General features: G+C 53.2%; 1 protein-coding gene across 1 annotated transcript; it reads left to right on the forward strand.

The window, feature by feature from the left end:
* Nucleotides 1-1,877: 1,877 nt before the first annotated feature.
* Nucleotides 1,878-18,409, forward strand: B3GNT3 (UDP-GlcNAc:betaGal beta-1,3-N-acetylglucosaminyltransferase 3). The gene is made up of 3 exons (XM_036314318.1): nucleotides 1,878-2,062; nucleotides 15,328-16,036; nucleotides 17,605-18,409. Exons 2-3 carry the CDS (start codon nucleotides 15,449-15,451, stop codon nucleotides 18,172-18,174), a joined length of 1,158 nt encoding a protein of 385 aa, XP_036170211.1. The 5' UTR covers nucleotides 1,878-2,062; nucleotides 15,328-15,448; the 3' UTR covers nucleotides 18,175-18,409.
* The last annotated feature ends 1,992 nt before the right edge of the window (nucleotides 18,410-20,401 follow it).

The raw sequence follows: 20,401 nt of genomic DNA on the forward strand, positions 1-20,401 counted from the left end.
CGTGCCCTGTCTTTGGGGTACGTGGGTCTCCCGGGGGCGTAATAAACCCTTTCCTTTTCTTTCTTTTTCTGATTCACTGGACTCTCTATTTCCTACGCCGCCTCCTGAGCCACCTAACCTCACACTGACAAGGCCAAGCCTCAGTTTCCTGGGGCGCAGGGCTGGTTGTGCACAGAACCCACTTCCTCCGCCCTGAGTGCCGGGTTAGATCTGTGGACCCAGATCTCCTGACCCCATCCTGTCAAGATTAGAAACTTCTGACTCAGACAGACACAGCTCCGGGCTGGGGTGAGGAGGTTTCAAATCTTCACTAGCCTCAACCCCAAGAATCTTCCAATCGGGCTTGCAACTTCCGGAGTCTTTCCGAATGCTAGACGGTAGCCTCTGATGTCTGGGGTCTCCGTTTTTAGGGCTCACAACTGTCCACGCGCTTACAGAGACCTGAAGAACCACTGGGTTCTGTTGGATCACAAATCAGCGAGCTGGACAAGAGCCTACGGAGCCAGTTGGTTAGGAGTCATCTTTATTGCGTGCAGGTCCAGAGCAGATTGCTGTTAGGTTAGGTGGCTCGGGAGGCGGCGTAGGAAATAAAGAGAGTCCAGTGAATCAGAAAAGAAAGAAAGGAAAGGCTTTATTCTGCCTCCCCGGGGGCCCACGGACCCCAAAGACAGGGCATGTGGATCCGCGCCAACAGGGAGGGGGGCGCTTTTTTTATACAGCTGTTCAGTGAGGGCGGGGGAGCATGCGCGGTGGGAGTTCCCGCCGCGGGGGGGGGGGGGGGGGGGGCATCTGCCTGGTAGCTGACCTGTTAGGAATTCCAGGGCGGGACCGGTATCTGCGTCACCGGTATCTGCGTCACCATCTACCTGGTGCACTGGCCTGTTACGGATCCTAGGAAGGATCTATGTCACCATCTGCCTGGCGGAGGCATGCATCAGCTCCTGGACCCCCTTTCCACCTAACAATTACCTCTGTCAAATCATGAGCAAACACAGGAGGGAGTGTTTCCTTTTTTATTTCCTTCTCCTTCTTTGTGTAAGACAGCTTGTAACCTTGAGTACATATCGTATTTAATCAAACACCTGTCATATCTACGCAGACACCTTGTAACTTTGAGTACATATCATATCTATACAGACACCTGTAATCTGGGATGAACAAACACTTGGCGGGAAATGTGAGTTAATATCAGTGTCAGTGTATCAGCCCCTTTGGATGGCTAGCTTGCAAGGTCAGACAGTTCAGTTTATCTTTTCTACTATTTGAGCTAAAAAAAAAAAGTTATATTTTATAGAATAAGAGATTATAAAAAAAATAACAGAGTAGCCCTGGCCAGTTTGGCTCGGTGGATAGAGCACCAGCCTGCGGACTGAAGGGTCCCAGGTTCGATTCCGGTCAAGGGCACATGCCTGGGTTGCGGGCTTGGTCCAACCTGCAGGAGGCAGCCGATCAATGATTCCCTCTCATCATTGATGTTTCTCTCTCTCTCTTGCCCTCCCTTCCTCTCTGAAATCAATAAAAATATTAAAAAAAATAAAAATGACAGAGTAGTTCAAACAGCAGTTTTAAACATCCGTTTTTCCAAAGGAGAGACCACTGTGCTTCAGTTCAAACTGCCTCCCGCCCCCTTTCAATCCTCTCTTCACTGGGCACACGTTGGACCAGCGCTGGGCGGGCCCTGGGCCCGGGACTGACAAGGCGCGGCTTGCACACCACCAGCGGCGGGGAGCTCACTACCCGCTGTGGGTTGGACTCCAGGAGCGCTGAGAGCCCTGGGGGACCCGGAGGCCAGGAGAAGGCCGGCGGGGGAACAGCGGGCGGCAGAGGGGAAGGGGCGGGGCCGGGGAGGGAAGAAGGAGGGGCCGGCGGGGCGATCTCCACCGGGCCACCAGGAAACTCGGCCCAGCTGGGGCTCGGGTGCGGGGAGGGATGTGCTGGCGCGAGGCGAGGCCCGGGGGGAGGCGGGAAGGCGCCAGGCACCGGAGATCACGCCCAGGTGGAGCTCTTCCTCCTGGTCGCCAGCGAAGAGGAGCAGCGGTCGGAGACCGGTCCGTGTCTGGGGGTGAGTGTTGGGGTTCCCCCGGGGTGGAGCCCCCGCGATGGAAGGGAGGAAGTGGGACATTGGGGAACCTCGGGCAGGTGCCTGGGGTCAGATCTCCGCGCGCGTGGACCGTGGACCTGCGAGGAGATCCCGGAGCCCACCCCTTACCCCCCCCTCCCCCCGGGGTCCTCACTCATCCCTGCTAACCCCGGCTTCTCCAAGGCGAAGCCGGACCCAGGCTGGCTGGGCAGGAAGTCGCCCCCACGCCAGCGGAGAGGGGAGGCCGAGGCCACCTGGGACTCTGACTTCCCCGAGCCCTGCACTGTCCCGATGGACAAGCGAGGTGGCCCCGGACCTCTGCCCCCCCTGCCCTCCTCCCAGGATCGGGCGGGACCTGAGGGGGGAGTGGAGGGCTCTGGCCGTTACTATTACCGTTGTCTCATTGTTGAGGCTGTTAGGGGCCCTGGTTGGGAGGGTTTGGGCAGGAAGAGCACCTGGGGCCCAGGTGGGGCTTATTACTGTTACGTGAGGGAATTGCTGCCCCCCCCCCCCCCAGCCTCGTCCATGGCCCCCGCCATGCCAGGCCCTGGGCCGCATTTAGACCTGAGGGCCCCAGCCACGACTTCCCCTGGGGTTCAGATCTCTGCTCGGCCAGTGCCTCGCCGTGTGGTTTGAGCAGGTTGCTGCTGGCGTCTAGCCGTGACTCGGTTTCTCCTCTGTGCGGCAGGACAACGACCCAGCTCGCAGGAGGACGTACCAGGTGCTCAGCAGGCAGAGGCTTTATGATTAGGGTACTTCTGGCCACTGGGGGGCCTCAAGTGAGTGGCCTTAGGTGTCTGAGTTTCCCTTTCCCTAGGACAGTGATGGTGAACCTATGAACTCATTTTTTTTGGTTGATTTTTCTTTGTTAAATGGCATCTAAATATATAAAATAAATATCAAAAATATAAGTCTTTGTTTTACTATGGTTGCAAATATCAAAAAATGTCTCTATGTGACACGGCACCAGAGTTAAGTTAGGGTTTTTCAAAATGCTGACACGCCGAGCTCAAAAGGTTCGCCAAAAGCTGGGGTCCCTCCCTCGAAAAGCTGGGGTCTTGCTTTCCCTCGAAAAGCCGGGGGCTCGCTCACACTCCCTGGAAAAGATGGGGTTTTGCTTTCCCTCAAAAAGCCTGGGGCTCGCTCACTATCCCTCGAATAGCTGGGGTCTCTCTCTAGAAAAGCTGGGGTCTTGCTAAATAAAAAATTAAAAAAGAAAAAAAACCAAAAGGTTCGCCATCGCTGCTCTAGGTCAAGCGGCGCTGATGGTGCGGGTGAAAGCGGTGAAGGGGAGATCAGTCAGTGAGCCCTATGGTTACGACGTGGGTGCCCGGGAACTTCAACCGTCACCATCACTATCGGAATAATAACTATTATTAGTATAATCACAATTACAGCATTAGCTAGTTCCCAACCAACTTTTCCTTGGGATTGGACTTTTTTTTTCATGGCCACTTTCCAGGTGGGTAAACTGAGGATCCTCCACCCTACCCAGGCCAGGGCTTCCTGTGGCCCAGATCTGGGGTTCAGGGTCCAGGGGGAGCTGGTCAGGTTTGGAGCCAGCCCTGGGACCACCATTTCCTGCCACTGCCCTTTGAGCTTCCAAGGCGTGGAGGCTGCTGCCACACCAGACACGGCGGAGGAAGTCATAGGGACAGGTGCGGCCTCAGTGTCAAACAATTATTAGGCTCCAAGGTTAGGCCCCAATCCGGCCTAGATAAGTGGCTGATATTTAACCAGCCCAGCCTGACACCTGTTCTTCCTTCCTCTCATCCCAAGTGTGTGATGACCCCAAGAGTGTGGGGAAACCAAGAAGGGGCCTCAGAGATGATCTGCTCCAGGGCAGACTCGGGGAATCCAGACAAGCCAGTTTGGCCCCAAGAGGTAGAATGCCACTGGGTGACTTCCTGCCACTGCATCTAAGGTCCAGATTGGAGCAGCAAGCAACATGCCCCCACTCTTCCCCCCCCCCCCCCCCCCCCCCCCCGCCGACCATGAACCAGGAAGGATGCCCATTGTCATCCCTCCTGATGGGAGTCTGGCTGGGCTTGATTGCTCCCAATGATGAGGAACTCACCACCAACATAGCAGACTAAAAGAGGTCCCATCAGGTGGTGGTTAAAGGCAGGATTGACCTTTCTTGAATGAGTTCTTTGACCTCGCTGGCCTCAGTTTCCCTATCCATAGAATCGAGGCCACCTCGGCCTTCCCTTTCAGTGTAGGTGTGAGTATGTATGAGCACCTGGTGGGGAGGCCGCACGCAGGACCTGGTGTGTCACCTCTAATCCTGACTAGGCTGCTCATTGTGTTCTCATTCATGACATTGATCTCTTGGTGACAAAGAATAATGTGAAGATTGCAGGGCTCTAAGCACAAGGCCTCGCTCAGAGGAGCGTCCTGACCAACACGAAGGCGTGGGGGTCCTTCAGGAGGTTCCCACAGGACGGCACCAGGAGGCCTCAGTTTCCCCAACTGGGAAATAAGCTGAGAGATGCCCTTTGAGGCTCAGCCGGGGCAGGGCTGGCATTTAATCAGGAGCCTCAGATTCCTTCCTGGACTCCTCCCAGGAAGGCTGGTTTGCTATAGGGGAGGACCAGCTCCGTCAGTGAGTCACTGTGTTAGCTTTGGGACTAGAAGCAGAGAACGTGAAGGTCTAAAGGGCGAGTGTCACCCTACCTCGTCACCCAGGTGTTCATCAGTGTGGAAGTGTATGTTTGCATAAATCCACCTGCACACATGGTTTTACTAAAGCAGAGTCTGCATGACACACCTTTTAAAAGAATGACCTTGCCCTGGCTGGTTTGGCTCAGTGGATGGAACGTTGAACCCTGAGGGGTCCCGGGTTCAATTCCGGTCAGGGGCGCATGCCCGGGTTGCAGGGTTGAGGGCTCAGTCCCCACTGGGGAGCGTGCAGGAGCGGCCAATCGATGATTCTTTCTCATCCTTGATGTTTCTCTCTCTCTCCCCCTTCCTTTCTGAAATCAATAAAAATACATATTTAAAAAAGAAGAATTATCTTTACTGGAGTTTTTTTCTTCTTTCTTTTTTTCTTTTCTTTTCTGTTTACAAAAGCCACGCATGCTCCTTGTGAATAGGGACCAGCCCATCACCACTAGAGGCCAAGCCGGTGAAAAAATGGTGAGGGGTCACCCACGGATTCGCAGGCCAGAGTCCAAATCCCACCAACCCCTTGGCCTCGGTTGGCTGTGTGAGCTCTGGCAGGTGGGCGCCCTCTCTGTGCCCCAGTTTACTCCTGGGGAACTGGAACCTAGAGGCCCCGTAGATGGCTCAGTGAGAGCCACAGGGACTCATCCACAGGCCAGGGGTTAAACCCTCCCCTGCAGGTGCCCTGATTCTCATTCTTTTTTTTTTTTTTAATTAAATCTTTATTGTTCAGATTATTACATTTGTTCCTCTTTTTACCCCCCAGAACTCCCCTCCACCCAGTTCCCACCCCACCCTCACTCACCACCCACTGTCCTCATCCATAGGTGCGCGATTTTTGTCCAGTCTCTTCCCGCATCTCCCACATCCCTTTCCCCCCCAAGAATAGTCAGTCCACTCCCTTTCTATGTCCCTGATTCTATTATAATCACCATTTCATTCTGTTCATCAGATTATGTATTCCCTTGATTTTTAGATTCACTTGTTGATAGATGCATATTTGTTGTTCATAATTTGTATCTTTACCTTTTTCTTCTTCTTCCTCTTCTTAAAGGATACCTTTCAGCATTTCATATAATGCTGGTTTGGTGGTGATGAACTCCTTTAGCTTTTCCTTATCTGTGAAGCTCTTTATCTGACCTTCAATTCTGAATGATAGCTTTGCTGGATAAAGTAATCTTGGTTGTAGGTTCTTGCTATTCATCACTTTGAATATTTCCTGCCACTCCCTTCTGGCCTGCAAAGTTTCTGTTAAGAAATCAGCTGACAGTCGTATGGGTATTCCCTTGTAGGTAACTGACTTTCTTTCTCTTGCTGCTTTTAAGAGTCTCTCTTTGTCTTTTGCTCTTGGCATTTTAATTATGATGTGTCTTGGTGTGGTCCTCTTTGGATTCCTTTTGTTTGGGGTTCTCTGCGCTTCCTGGACTTGTAAGTCTATTTCTTTCACCAGGTAGGGGAAGTTTTCTGTCATTATTTCTTCAAATAGGTTTTCAATATCTTGGTCTCTCTCATCTTCTGGCATCCCTATAATTCTGACGTTGGTATGCTTGAAGCTGTCCCAGAGGCTCCTTACACTATCTTCGTATTTTCGGATTTTTTTTTTATTTTGCTTTTCCTTTTGGGTGTTTTTTGCTTCTTCATATTTCAAATATTTGACTTGATTCTTGCGATCCTCTGGTCTGCTGTTGGAAGTCTGTATAATGTTCTTTATTTCAGTCAGTGTATGCTTAATTTCTAGTTGGTCATTTATCACAATATTGAGGGTCTCACTAGATTTCTTGAGGATCTCACTACATTTATCGGCGGTCTCACCAGTCTTTTTGAGGGTCTTACTAAATTTATCAGCGGCTTCTAGACAGTTCTTGAAACACCTTAAAAGTGTGGTTTTGAGCTCTATATCCAGCAGTTTGCTTTCCTCCATTTCTGTCATTTGTGTCCTGTTTCTTTGTCTCCACATTTTTTATGCTTTCTTGGTGCACCCCCTTGTGGTCTTTGTGCGCAGTCTTGTTGTAACTAAGCCTTGATGTTGTAAGTAACATTGGGGGGATTTGACCTCCAGGCCAATTGGCTGTGAGAATCAGCTGTGTCTGCAGTGGGAGAACTTCTGTGCTGGATCTCTAGGGAGGTGCTAATCTAGCTTCTGCCTGAGGCTAACCAGCAAATGCCTCTGTGCAAGGCTTGGGCGGGTTGGGTCCCAGGGGATCAACAGGGCGGGCGGAGTGAGCAGTTATGGCTGCTCTCAGTCCTGCCTTCAGAGGCTCTGCTTCTCAGTATCCCAGCAATTGCTGCAAGTACCTCGGGGAGAAAGCTGCCCTCAAGTTCCGACCGATGCCAGACAGTCCCACTTCTCCCATTTGAGTCTGGGTCCCCAGAGACTCGCCCGGAACTGGAGCTCAGAGCCTGAGACTCCCTCCCGATTGAAAACGACAGCCGCGCCCTCAGCCGCCAGCCCGCTCCGCATGCACTCCGCACCTTAGTATTTTACTTCCGCACTGCGCCTCCTCTGAGTCTCGGTATGCTTTTCTCTTTCCTTCTAGTTGTAGAATTTCCACTCAGCCAGCCTTCCTGTGGTTCTGGATGATGTCCGTTCCGTCTTTTAGTTGTATTTTTGAAGTGGTTATGCGAAGCAGCAATCTCCAGTGTTTACCTATGCCGCCATCTTGGTTTCTCCCCCCTGATTCTCATTCTTGAGTCCCCAGAAAATGGTCTTGTTCACGGCCTCTCTGCCCCCATTAGCACATCAGCCCCGTGAGCACAGCATGTCTCTGTCAAGTGGTCTGCGTGCCCAGAACCTAGACCAGGGCATGGCTCAGACCAGATGCTCAGAGCAGTCATGAGTGTACACGTGATCGTGGCGACTGATGGTGATATTGTCATTGTTGCCACTTCATAAGCGAATGGCGGAGTAAAGGCCACTGCTTGGCCTCCAGCCTGTCCCAGGACGTAGGTCATTGGGCACACAAGTACGGTTCTTCCAGTTGCTTCTGTCACCCCCACCCTTCACCTCTCCTTTCAGCAGCCCCAAAACGTCCCACACCCCCATCCAAACCCAGGGGACTGTTGGTGACGTGCGGGAGCAGCGACCATGCAGTGAGGCTGATACTGAGCGCCTGTTGGGGGCTAATCGTGAGTTGGCAGCTGACACCCTCCAACTTTGCAGGCAGGGATTCCAAAGCCCAGGGGTACCAGGATGTCCTTCCCCAGGGGCACCAGGCTGCTTCAAGGGCACCAGCTGCTGGACAAGGAGGGCATGAGCTGTTGTTTTCCTGGTTTGGAAGCTGGAGGCACTCAGGCCTGTGGGTCCCTGGAGCGGGAGCGAGGGTGGGAAGGGGGACGAGCATGTGTCTGATGGGCCTGGAGAGGGACCCAAGACTCACCTCCAAGCCTTCGTTTCCTCATTTGGAAAGTGGGAGCGTCTTGTTGGGGTCACCTTGAGGCCTCCAAGTCAGTGTCAGGCAGGTCCCCATGGTCTTGAATAGCACAGGGTGCGGAGGGAGCAGGGCCAGGCCCCGAGGGTGTGAGCACTGGGGTCCTTGCCACCTGGTGTCTTTCGCACACACCCCATGTATCTTAGCCTCCCTGCCTTTCCGGCCTCCCCCATGACAGTGACGACGACAAGGTGAGGAGCCCTAGCTGGTTTGGCTCAGTGGATAGAGTGTAGGCCTTTGGACTGGAGACTGTTGGTGAACTGCAGGAGCAATGACTGTCTATATTGGTGCCTCGGGGCTGCTCAGTGGCTTGTTCCTATTCATTGTGACAGTATTAATACTTCTTGGTGCATCATGAATGTGCCTGGCAACTATTAGTCGTTGCTTTACAACTGTGTCATGTATTGTAAATACTGGGTGCCCCCTGCATATTTAGCAAGTCATTAATATTCAGCCCTTCCCTAACAGTCACACTTCTTGCTCATTAAAAACTTCCTGAATATTTCAGTGTTGTGACTATGGGGCCGTTAGCACATGAGGAATATTTAGAGTGGGGAATATTCAGTGCCTCTTGGTCCTGCCCCCTGAATCCAATGCATTCTTCAAGGCCACCCCACTCCCACCCCCCATGGCAGCTGTCACCCTCGGCGGAACTAGGCTGAAGTGAAGCACTAAATGGCTAGCATGTGGGTCATTATATCCTTGCCCCTGGCAACAAACACCAGTGAGCATCAAGTGGGGACACCGCTGTTGGGATAAGACCCCCGGCCCACCTCTGGGGTCCAGTCTGGTTGGGGAGATGGACAGGAGAGAAGTGAGTAGATTTGTCCAACGGTGGCGAGAGCTGCAGAGAGGCAAAGCCAGAGTGTGGTAATTTAGCTGGGAGGGTCAGCTTCCCAGGAAGTGACTGGGCTGAGTCTGAAGACTAAGGGCAAGAGCAGGAGGGCAGGGCTTCCCAGGAATAGCAGTGCAAAGGGCTGGGCCTGGGCGGTTGAGGAACCGTGAAGAGGTTAGTGTGGCTGGACCAAATGAGAGGCGGCTGAGTTCCTGGAGGTGGGGAGATAACAGGGGAGGCGGGTGCCTGAGAGGACCCACACCTGGCAGAGGCAGCCCAAGAGTTCTTGGCCAATGGAAACACATGGCTGTTTTGTTGGAGGAAGTGGGTTCTGGTGAAATCCTACCAGTGCTTTGAGGGCAATCAGCCCAGAGCAGGATGGCCTGTCCCAGCCACGCCCTTTGATGCACAATCACAAGTGACGGGTATCTCAGCTCTCCCACGTCCTCATGGGGAAACAGACTCCCGAGGCGAAGCAACTTGCCGAGGTACTTGGGGCAAAGGGCAGCACACAACAACGAATCTAAATCTGAGTTTTCTGCTCCCTGCTCACACACCCTCCTTGGTTCCCCCCACCCCCCAGGAGACAGTCCCACTTCTCAGCATGGCATTCAAGGTCTTTACAGGGTCTGGCCACACATCCCCTAGCCTCAGAAATCACCCCTTCTCCAAATTCTACTTTTCAGCAAAATATACTGTTTGCAATTCCTTGAATATGCCTTATTTTCCATGCCCTTAGTGAACTCCTATTCATCCTTCAAAGCCTCAGCTTCAGTATCCTGGTAGCTTCTTCTGGCCCAGCCCTGATCCCACCGGTGTCTGGATTTATCTCCCCTAAAGTAGGGGTTTCCAAGGGGCCAGGCTCAGGGCTGAGGCTTCTTGGGTTCCTCAGATCCTATTTGTTAAATAAATGAACGATTTTCATATGTGTGTTTTGGGATAAGAGCTGCTGAGACCCTTAGGGCTGAAGTACCTGGAGACAAAATGGGTTGTTTCTGTGGTAATGTGAAGCAAGCACTTGGGACAACCCCTTGAGTCCATTTCCCCATTTATAAAGTGGGGGTGAAGGCTCCCCCAGAGTTGTTCAGACCCTGTGAACTTCAGACTGAACAGCTATTTGGGCTTCCACAATGCTAGTCGTTTTGTTTTATAATGAGACCTGGAGAGGATAGACAGCAGGATCTTGGGTGGGGATTGGGGACTCGAACCCAAGCCCGAGAGGAGCTTCTTGTGGGCCTAGAGTTGCTGCCCAGAAGTAATACCAAGAGGCATCCCTTCCTTGGCGAAGCCAAGCCTTGAGTCCCAAGGTCTCCCACGGCAGGTGTGGGGCCCCAGCCCCTTCAGACAGTGAGGCCCTTGAGGACAGGTTAATGACTACCTGGGGCACAGCCCACAGAGGCACCTGGCAAGGTTCACTGGGCCAGCAAATCGTCAGCACTCTCAGGCCTCCCGAAAGGGAGGCCCCGGGGTTCTTTCTCAAGCCAACCTAGCTGTGCGATATCGTGAGGTTGGCATCATTTCCTGATTGAGGTTTTAAGAGACCGTGACTTAGCAGAGGCCCTTGGTGGATGGAAAAGGGAAGCAGATCTTGGGTGCATTAATGGAGGTCTTAGTGCAGAGGAGAGGAGGAGCCAGCCTCTGACGAGTTCTTCACTCCATCAGGAACCTCATGGGGGCCTGCAGGGTGGAAGAGCCCTGGGACCCCTCCGTTTAGAGAAAGGATAGACAGACAAGGTAAGAAAAAGTTGAGAATGCAGACAGTCAACAAAGGGTGTTCCATATGCAAAGAGTTCTGACAAATAAAAAAGAAAAAGAAAAGAATGCAAGGAAAGGAACAGGCATTAATGGAAATAACTGAGGTTCTATTTTGCCCTAACTCTCTGATCCCCGTCATACGAGCCATTATATACGTAATTGTGCTAGCTCCTCTCAGGCTTTCCCCTCCCCAGCCCTCAGGTCTGGCTGAGTTGTAACTATTTGTATTTGCAGAGGTGTCTTCCTTTGCTTCGGAGCCCTTGTTTAGAACTTACAGAATGCATTGGCCATTTAGGTTTGATTTTTTTTTATTGAATAAATGTTTAATAAACATATAAATAATATATAAATAAGCAGTAGTAAATCTCATAAGTAGTCCATATGGTGAATTTATATAAACCTATATTAAGATTCTTTGCTCAGCCCTAGCCCGTTTGGCTCAGTGGATAGAGCGTCGGCCTGTGGACTGAAAGGTACCGGGTTCGATTCCAGCCAAGGGCACATGCCCGGATTGCAGGCTCCATCCCCAGTAGGGGGCATGCAGAAGGCAGCCAATCAATGATTCTCTCTCATCATTGATGTTTCTATCTCTTGCTCCCTCCCCCTTCCTCTCTAAAATCAATAAAGAAATATATATATATATTTTTAAAAAGATTCTTTGCTCACTCCCAAATTCACCTTTTCTGACCACCCTTCATCTTGAGTTCTCCATCCTGGTTTCTGTTGGTTTAGGCCAGGGTTTCTCAATGCTGCCAATGTTGACATTTGGGGCTTTTATGTGGCAGGGCCGCATAATGTGAAGCAGCAGCCCTGGCCTCCCACACCGCCACCCCACCCCACCCACGCCATGATAACCAAAAATGTCTGCAGACATTGCCACGCGTCCCTGAGGGCAAACTCCTCTACTGTCTTGGGAGGTGGGTTTTTAGGCGCGTCCTTGTCTCCCAGCCTTTGGGGTCTCCAGCACCCCTGTGGCCAGGAGATGCTGTGGCATCTCTCGTCTGACTTACTATTTGGTGGCTCCGTCTTTGTGCTGTGACTTGTCAGGGCCAGCCTGACAGGTTAAGCTGGGCTGAGGTAGGGAGGTGGGGAATTGAGAAAAGAAAGAAAGACAGGAGAGTGGGATCGGAAGACTACAGCTCCATCGAGGAACTGCAACAGCTTTATTAACCACACAATGCTTTTTATACACAACACACTGAATAGGAGGTCTGTCAAGAGGAATCTATTCTTTGTTTCTCTTAATCTCTAAGGGAAGACAGAGCAGGACAAGTTCTCGGTACAGCAAATCTCAGTAAATAGTTACAAACTTCTTGGTAAGCCATGAAAGGCTGTTCTCATTCTACAAAGGTTGCTCTCATTCTAGTGATAACCGCCATCCAAACAAGTCTGGGAAGACTGTGTGGGTAAGGGTCCCAGCCTTGCCAGCCCCTTCAGGTGCAAGGACCATGTCAGCTTACACCCGGTCTCCAACAGTAGCTCATGAGGTCTTCCCCATCCTTGGAGCTCAGGGATCTGCCCCGTCTGCCCAGAGGGCTCCTGGGTCATCGCCTACCTGGACGCGGGCCACTCTTCAGCGTGGGAAGAGTGGGAAGAGTCCTTGTAGGGATTCAGTTCCTTCTTGTGTCTCATTCATCAGTTCACAGTCTCTTCCCCAGATGGTTTGCCTTTTTGGGTCTCCCAAGTCTCCCTGCCGGAAGCTGAACCCCGGGGAACTGGCAGCCGCTCCGGGGATGCCACAGCAACAAGACAGGCTCTGTGCCCCCTGCAGGCAGGCTCTCCAGCTGGTTCCCACCTCAGGGCCTTTGCACCTGTTGTTCCCTCCCCTGGGGCACCTCCCCCCAAACCTCAGTCCTGCTGGCTCCTCCACACACTCACATCCCAGCTTCAATGTCATCCAGCCCTCAAAATCCAGACCTGCCACCAGACCCCGTTTTCTCCCTTGCCTCTTGTTGCCTTGTCTCATTTCTTTTTTTTTTAAATACATTTTTATTGATTTCAGAGAGGGAGAGAGAGATAGAAACATCAATGATGAGAGAGAATCATTGATCGGCTGCCTCCTGCACGCCCCCTACTGGGGATGGAGCCTGCAACCCAGGCATGTGCCCTTGACCAGAATCGAACCCACGACCCTTCAGTCCGCAGGCCGACGCTCTATCCACTGAGCCAAGCCGGCCAGGGCACCTTGTATCATTTCATCAAGGTTTTTAATTTAGTGTTTGTCCCCCTTGAGAGTATTGGTTCCATAGTGGCAGAGACTTGTAGGTACTTGGTGCCTGTTCACCATTGTGTCCCCAGCTCCCAGGAGGCGGAGTACAGACAGAATAAATATTGACTTCAATGAATGTTTTAATCCTCACTCGAGGATATTTTTTTCACTGATTTCTAGAGAGAGTGGAAGGGAGGGAGGAGGAGGAGAGAGAGAGACAGAGGAAAACATCAATGTGAGAGACACATCGATTGGTTGCCTTCTGCATGTACCCCTACCAGGGCTGGGGAACCTGCAACCCAGGTACATACTCTTGACCAGGAATCGAACCCGAGACCCTTTGGTCTGCAGTTGGCTGCTCCAGCCACAGAGCAAACCGGCCAGGGCAGTCTCCACATTTAAACCCAAGAGTCACTGCTCTTAAACAATGTCCCAGGCATGATTAGAATCACATTGCGTGGTAATTGGTTCTTTTGTGCATGAATGACTTTCTGCAGCAGTTTTAATGCCAACTGGCTCAGTTTCCCATGTGCACTTTTGTTTACTTACAGTGACTGGTGAGTGCACGCATCGACGACACCTATTTAGTATAAATTTAAAATTACAGCAATACATATTAAAAACCTTTCTGTGAAATGAAACTTTCATACATACTTTTTTTTTTTTAAATCCTCACCCGAGGATATTTTTTCCATTGGTTTCCAGAGCGAGTGGAAGGGGGCAGGCAGAAGAGAGAGAGAGAGAGAGAGAGAGAGAGAGAGAGAGAGAAACATCGACATGCATCAATTGGCTGCCTCCAGCATGAGCCCCTACCCGGGCTGGGGAACCTGCAACCGAGGCACATGCCCTTGACCAGGAATCCAACCTGCAACCCTCAGGTCCACCTGTCAATGCTCTAACCACTGAGCAACCGGCCAGGGCCATACATACTTAATTTTATTTATTTTATTTTTTTAAATATATTTCTTTATTGATTTCAGTGAGGAAGGAAGAGGGAAAGAGAGATAGAAATATCAATGATGAGAGAGAATCATTGGTCAACTGCCTCCTGCACGCCCCCTGCTGGGGATTGAGCCCACAACCCAGGTATGGGCCCTTGGTCTGAATCGAACCTGGGACCCTTCAGTCCGCAGGCCGACGCTCTATCCATTGAGCCAAACTGGCTAGGGCACATACTTAATTTTAATTACACAAACATGTCTACATAAGTAAAAACAGATATACTAATCTATTAATTTTTTAAATATTTTATTGATTTTTTACAGAGAGGAAGGGAGAGGGATAGAGAGTTAGAGACATCCATGAGAGAGAAACATCTCTCAGCTGCCTCCTGCACACTCCGTGCTGGGGATGTGCCCACAACCAAGGTGCATGCCCTTGACCAGAATCAAACCTGGGACTCTTCAGTCTGCAGGCCAACGCTTTATCCACTGAGCCAAACCAATTAGGGCAAATCTATTAATTCTTTAACATATGCATTTGGAAAACCTACTTTATTATATAACTAGAGGCCCAGCACACAAAATCGTGCACAGGTAGGGTCCCTAGGCCTAGCCTGCGATCAGGGCCATCCCCCCCCCCCCCCCCCCCCCCCCCCCCCGCTTGCCAGTCCCCAGTCCCGCCACCCACCCCAGTTCCTGTGGTTCCTCATTCGCCATCCTGCAATCGGAGCCTGCAGGCCGGCTGGGAGGGACCAAGAGGTCTGGCCGTCCAGCCCCACCACCACCCACCCCGGTTCCCCACTCACCATCCAGCGATCGGAGCCGGTGGGCTGGTGGGGAGTGGGGGGGGTGGGCAGAGGTGAGTAGGGACCGAGAGGTGGTTAATGCACCTCATAGCAACTGGTTGAGCAGTCGTTCTGTTCTGGTAGTTATACCATTATGGTCGCTGGGCCTTTATTGTATAGGATAGGCTTTCAGATTTAACAGACACTGCTCGATTGGTCCGTTGTATAGAGGTCTTATAGTCAAGAAGAACGGAATGGTTGTATCAGAATCCCAGAGCTCAGAGCTTCCTAGAGGGGCAGGTGAAAGGGAAGCAAGAAGGATCCCAGCAGCTCTCAACTGGTAGAAAGGGAGTTCTCTGCCCCCCACCCCCAATCTGGGAGGCTCTTGGGCCATCCCTGGGCAGGGACGTGAGGGGGACCAGGTTGGATATGGAGGGGCGGATTCTGGGCAGGCTGAGCCTGGCGCTCTCTCTGTTACATTCCTGTGCCTCGGCTTCCTTTGTAAACATAGAATCCCCGGCAACTGTCAGAGCCAACCTGGGCTGGGGCGCTAGAGGAGATGGGGTGTGGGGGACTCGATGGGGTGAATGTCAGTATGTTACTAACCTGAGCACCTGTTCACTGCAACAGGTGTTGGGGCCCGCAGGTGTCTCAGGCCAAGTGCTTGGCCCATCCCGGATCGTCAGTGAATGGTATTCTCCCCAGGAGCCTCCCCGGGCGTCCCCTTGGACCAATCCCAAACCTGGAGACCATGATGAGGTGTTTCCGATCCTTGCGGACAGAGACGGTCCTGGCCGTGGTCCTCTGCACCTTCTCGCTCCTCTTCCTCCTCCTCAGTCTGCACACGGCACCGGCGCCGGCCGCGTGCCCCCGCGGGCGCCTGGAGGAGCCGCCGGACCCCCGGGGGGCTGTGACCTGGCCGCCTCCGCCCGCCCGGCCCCCGCCCGCCCCCTGCCGGGCCAACGCCTCGGCGGCGCAGCTGCCGGACTTCGCGGAGCAGCCGCAGCACGTGCGCGACTTCCTGCTGCACAGACACTGCCGGGGCTTCCCGCTGCTGCAGGACGCGCCGCTGAGCAAGTGCGCGCAGCCCGTCTTCCTGCTGCTGGTCATCAAGTCCTCGCCCAGCAATTACGAGCGCCGCGAGCTGGTGCGGCGCACGTGGGGCCGCGAGCGGGAGGTGCAGGGCGTCCTGTTGCGGCGTCTCTTCCTGGTGGGCACGGCCCCGGACCCGAAGGAGGCCCGCAAGGTCAACCAGCTGCTGGCGATGGAGGCCAGGGTGCACGGGGACATCCTGCAGTGGGACTTCCACGACTCCTTCTTCAACCTCACGCTCAAGCAGGTAGGCTGGCGGGGCGGCCCCTGTCCTTCCGGCCCAGGTCCCCCGCATCTCCTCCGAGGGCGCCTTGGGGACCAGCAGACCCGTCCTCCCACCCGACCCCCTCTACTGCCTACATGGCGCACGAAGTCCATTTCCTCTCGGGGGTGGGGGTGACCCAGGCTGAAACTCAGGCTCCGTGTTGCCCGTAATGATGGTTCACCCCTCTGTGCCTCAGTTTCCTCATCAGGGAACTTGGGGTATTAATTGGACCCATCCACCTCTGAGGGCTGCTGTAAGGATTACATGAGATGAGATTAGGCACCTGGACCAGTGCCAGGCTCTCAAGTAATATTGGCAGTGGTGTGGGGGGAGGCGGGTACTGGACAGAACGTGTCTTGTTTATTTGGTCTGGTTCTGTCTCCCCATGAGGTCTAGTCTGTGCAGTGAGTACTCAGTAAAGACTTTTTTTAAAAAAAATCCTCATCCCAGGGCATGCTTCGAGAGAAGAAGTGAGGGAGGGAGAGAGAGAGGGAGAAACTTTGATTGGTTGCCTTTCGTATACTCCCCAACTGGGGATAAACCCACAACCCAAGTATGTGCCCTGACCAGGGATTGAACTGGCAACCTTTGGGTGCCTGGGACAATGCTCAATTAACTGAGCCACTCTGGCCGGGCAATAAAGACATTTTTGATGGACCAGAACCCATGGCAGGTAGAGAGAATCCGCATGCAGAGCAGGAGTCGGCGGCTCCAAGGATCGAGCAGGTTGGGGGTGGGGTGGAGCAAGCTGAGTGGAGATCCAGCTCAGGTTCCTGCTCTTCGTAGGTTCAGACAGGTCTGGGTTCAGATCTCAAGGAGCTACTTCTGTGTTATGTGACCTTGCTCAGGGCATCGTCACTGGACAGCTTGTTTCCTCATTTGCAAATGGGACTGAAGACCACATGTACCGCTTGTGGTTGCATTAGGGACTCAAAGCAGGGCAGGCCCTGAGGACATGACTTGGCAGGCAGCAAAGGTCATGATGGAGGAAACGGAAGCCAAAGTAAGCAGAGGGCCAGAACCCCTCAACATGCCACGATCTTAACACAAAACACCCAAGGGCATGGTAAACATTAACTTAGACATGAATCTAGCCCCCATGAGGCATTGAGCCCACAATGGCTGCCGGGAACATGGCCCGGGTAGGAGACACAGCCCCCACCCAGGGGGAACCGGAGTCTGGCAGGGGAGGTAGATGTTCAGTGACAACCACACAAGTAATTATACAACAGCAGCGCTCGACCAGGCAGAGGGGGAAGGAATGGCAATAAACGTAAATGTGACAATTCTCTTGGTGCTTTAACCAACATCATCTCCATGGACCCCCACAATCCTGCAGGCAGGTCCTGAGACGAGGCCTGAATGGAAAGTTGGAAACTGAGGCACAGAGACGAGCAGTTGGTGGTTGAGGTCACCCCACAGGGTGGGGGAGGGGGGCCTGGAACCCAGGCTGGGTTGACTGGGGGACACATCCTCCCCTGGTCTCGATGGGCTGAGGAGGCTGATTGTCCCAGCCCTTCAGCCCACATGCCCTGCCCGCCCCCCTGCAGGTGCTCTTCCTACAGTGGCAGGAGACTCGGTGCACCAACGCCAGCTTCATCCTCAACGGGGACGATGACGTCTTTGCACACACGGACAACATGGTCTCCTACCTGCAGGGCCACGACCCTGACCACCACCTCTTTGTGGGGCAGCTCATCCAATACGTGGGCCCCATCCGGGTCTCCTGGAGCAAGTACTACGTGCCCAAGATAGTGACGGAGGACGAGCACTACCCGCCCTACTGTGGAGGGGGGGGCTTCCTGCTGTCCCGCTTCACGGCGGCAGCCCTGCGCCGGGCTGCTCCCGCCCTCGACCTCTTCCCCATCGACGATGTCTTCCTGGGCATGTGCCTAAAGCACGAGGGCCTGCAGCCCGCCTCGCACAGTGGCATCCGCACTGCCGGCATCTGGGCCCCCTCGGCACGGCTGTCCACCTTTGACCCCTGCTTCTACCGGGACCTGCTGCTGGTGCACCGCTTCCTGCCGTACGAGATGTGGCTCATGTGGGAGGCACTGAGCCAGCCCAACCTCACCTGTGGCAAGCGCAGGCAGATCTTCGGAGCGGGGTCGGCGCCCTAGCCCCTGAGCTCCTGTCTCCACCCCGCAGGAGGGGGGGACATTTTCTTCCCAGGAAGAGACCTTTGTCCTCCTGGGGCATAGGGAAGTGCCAGGGAGGGTGTGATGAGTGAATAGTTTTGTTTGTTTGCTTTTTTTTTATATACGTATATGCTTTTATTTATTTTAGGGAGAGAGAGAGAAAGGGAGAGGGAGAGAGAGAGAGAAACATTGATTAGCTGGCTCCTGCGTGCCCCCACTGGGGATTGAGCCCGAAACCCAGCATGTGCCCTGACCAGGAGTCAAACCGGCGACCTCTTGGTGCACGGGGCAGTGCTCAACTAACTGAGCCACACTGGCCAGGGCTGATTAGTGAATAGTTTTGTGGCAAATTCCTACACATCCTTCAAAACTCACCCAGTACTGCTGAGACCAGGTTCGTCATACTTCCTGGACTCTCAGCTACTGGCAGAAGCACTTGCTGCTGCTGCTACTTCCAGCCCATTTGAGTCCAAGTCCCACATCCCAGCCCTAGGCGGTCTGGTTCAGTGGATAGAGCATCAGCCTGTGGACTGAAGGGTCCCAGGTTCGATTCCAGTCAAGGGCACATGCCTGGATTGCAGGCTCAATCCCCAGTAGGGGGTGTGCAGGAGGCAGCCAATCAATGATTCTCTCGCATCATTGATGTTTCTACCCCTCTCTTCCTCTCCCTTTCTCTAAAAGCAATAAAAAAATGAAGTCCCACATCCCAGCCCCAACCTTGATCATGGGCTGGCCCCTAAATAGTGGCCACATGCCTGGAATGCAGGTAATTGTGGGTGAGGTCTGTCCATGGTTCACGGCCAATGGGGAATCCCGAGGTCGCAAGCAGCTGAAGGGAGAAGCACTTTTCAGTGAGGGGAAGGGCCTTGGACCCTCAGATGGTAGGAGGGGTCAGAGAGGCCCCGAATGGGACCGCCCCCTCCCTGCCTGTGGTATTAAGTGCTCTGGTGGTGGAAATAGTGGCCAGAGGAGGGAGGCAGTGGTCTGTCTCAGGCTATGAAGACTTGGTCTGGAGTACCCAGCAGGCCCCAGGCCCCACACCTGGGATCCCCAAGAACTCAGGAAACAGTACTGGGACCAGAGGGGTCTTCACTGGGCTCAAGGCCACACAAACACTCACCCCAGTGCCCTGAGAAGGAGGAGGTTCAGATCCTCGACTGGCCCTGAGCTCTTGGGACCCAGGACTATCCCCTCCCCCCGACCAGTGTCTTTCTGATTAGGGAGATCTAAGCGAACTGGTGAACCCTAATCCTGCTGGCCTTGACAGGTGTCTGGGACTCGGGCCTCCCAGGCATTGGGGTGGCAGGACACCTCAGGCAGCAGAGTACAGACGGGGGAGTGGGTCCTCAGGGAATAAAATGTTTGTTGAAGACCTGGGGTCTTTTTTTTTTAAGTTATTTACAAGTTTTAACTCAGGTCAATCTACATTTATTTATAAAAATCTCATTTCCAATAGAAAATATACACCTGCAGGAGTCTCATTCATGCTGATCTGACCTTACCTCATCCCTGCTCACACACCCACCATGGCTCCCACTTGCCCTAAGCTTATATAACCCAAGTCTGACTCTCACTACCAGCTTGGTGACAGTCTCGGGAGAGAAAGGCATGGGTTGAGTCTGCTCCTGTCTGCAAGGGACACTGGGCCCACCTCAGGCTCCTGCTTCAGGCAAGGCCCCTGCCCAATCCCACCCAACCTCCTCTCCTCCCGTGAGGACTGTGCCTCTGCTGTCCTCTATCCTGCCTCCTCTCCCTTTAAGTATTTATTGTGCACCTACTGTGTGTTGCACACTTTGCCCGGTACTCTTTCTCCCAGACCCATGGGAAGGGTCAGCAGATACAGACCCACCTTATAGCAAGGAGGTTATATCATAGGATCCCCATCTCAGGATGAAGGGAGGATGTAAGTGAGAAGAATGGTCAGAATTGAATCAATAAATATCCACTGTGACTAACTTAGGTGTGTGTGTGTGTGTGTGTGTGTGTGTGTGTACCATTAAGTGGGCATTAAATGACATTAAGGCCCTCCCAGGATTTGAATCCTACACCTGGCCATTCCTACCTTGTCTGATCTTGGCAAGCAGTCATCTCGCTGGGCCTTAATTTCCCCATTTTTTCTTGTGATGAATCAAGTTGTCAAACTCCTAGAAGTGTTGGTGGGCCTATGGCTGCCAGGGGCCAAGCCCATGTGAGGGCTGACCTAGGCTGG

The sequence above is a fragment of the Myotis myotis genome, unplaced genomic scaffold, assembly GCF_014108235.1.
Source record: "Myotis myotis isolate mMyoMyo1 unplaced genomic scaffold, mMyoMyo1.p scaffold_m19_p_6, whole genome shotgun sequence".
NCBI lineage: Eukaryota > Metazoa > Chordata > Mammalia > Chiroptera > Vespertilionidae > Myotis > Myotis myotis.

What these genes read in the sequence shown, in the direction of transcription:
- B3GNT3 (XM_036314318.1), top strand. Translation starts at nt 15,449, where the DNA reads ATGATGAGGTGTTTCCGATCCTTGCGGACAGAGACGGTCCTGGCCGTG. An exon ending in TCAACCTCACGCTCAAGCAG is followed by an intron (nt 16,037 to 17,604) that starts GTAGGCTGGCGG and finishes GCCCCCCTGCAG; the next exon opens with GTGCTCTTCCTACAGTGGCA.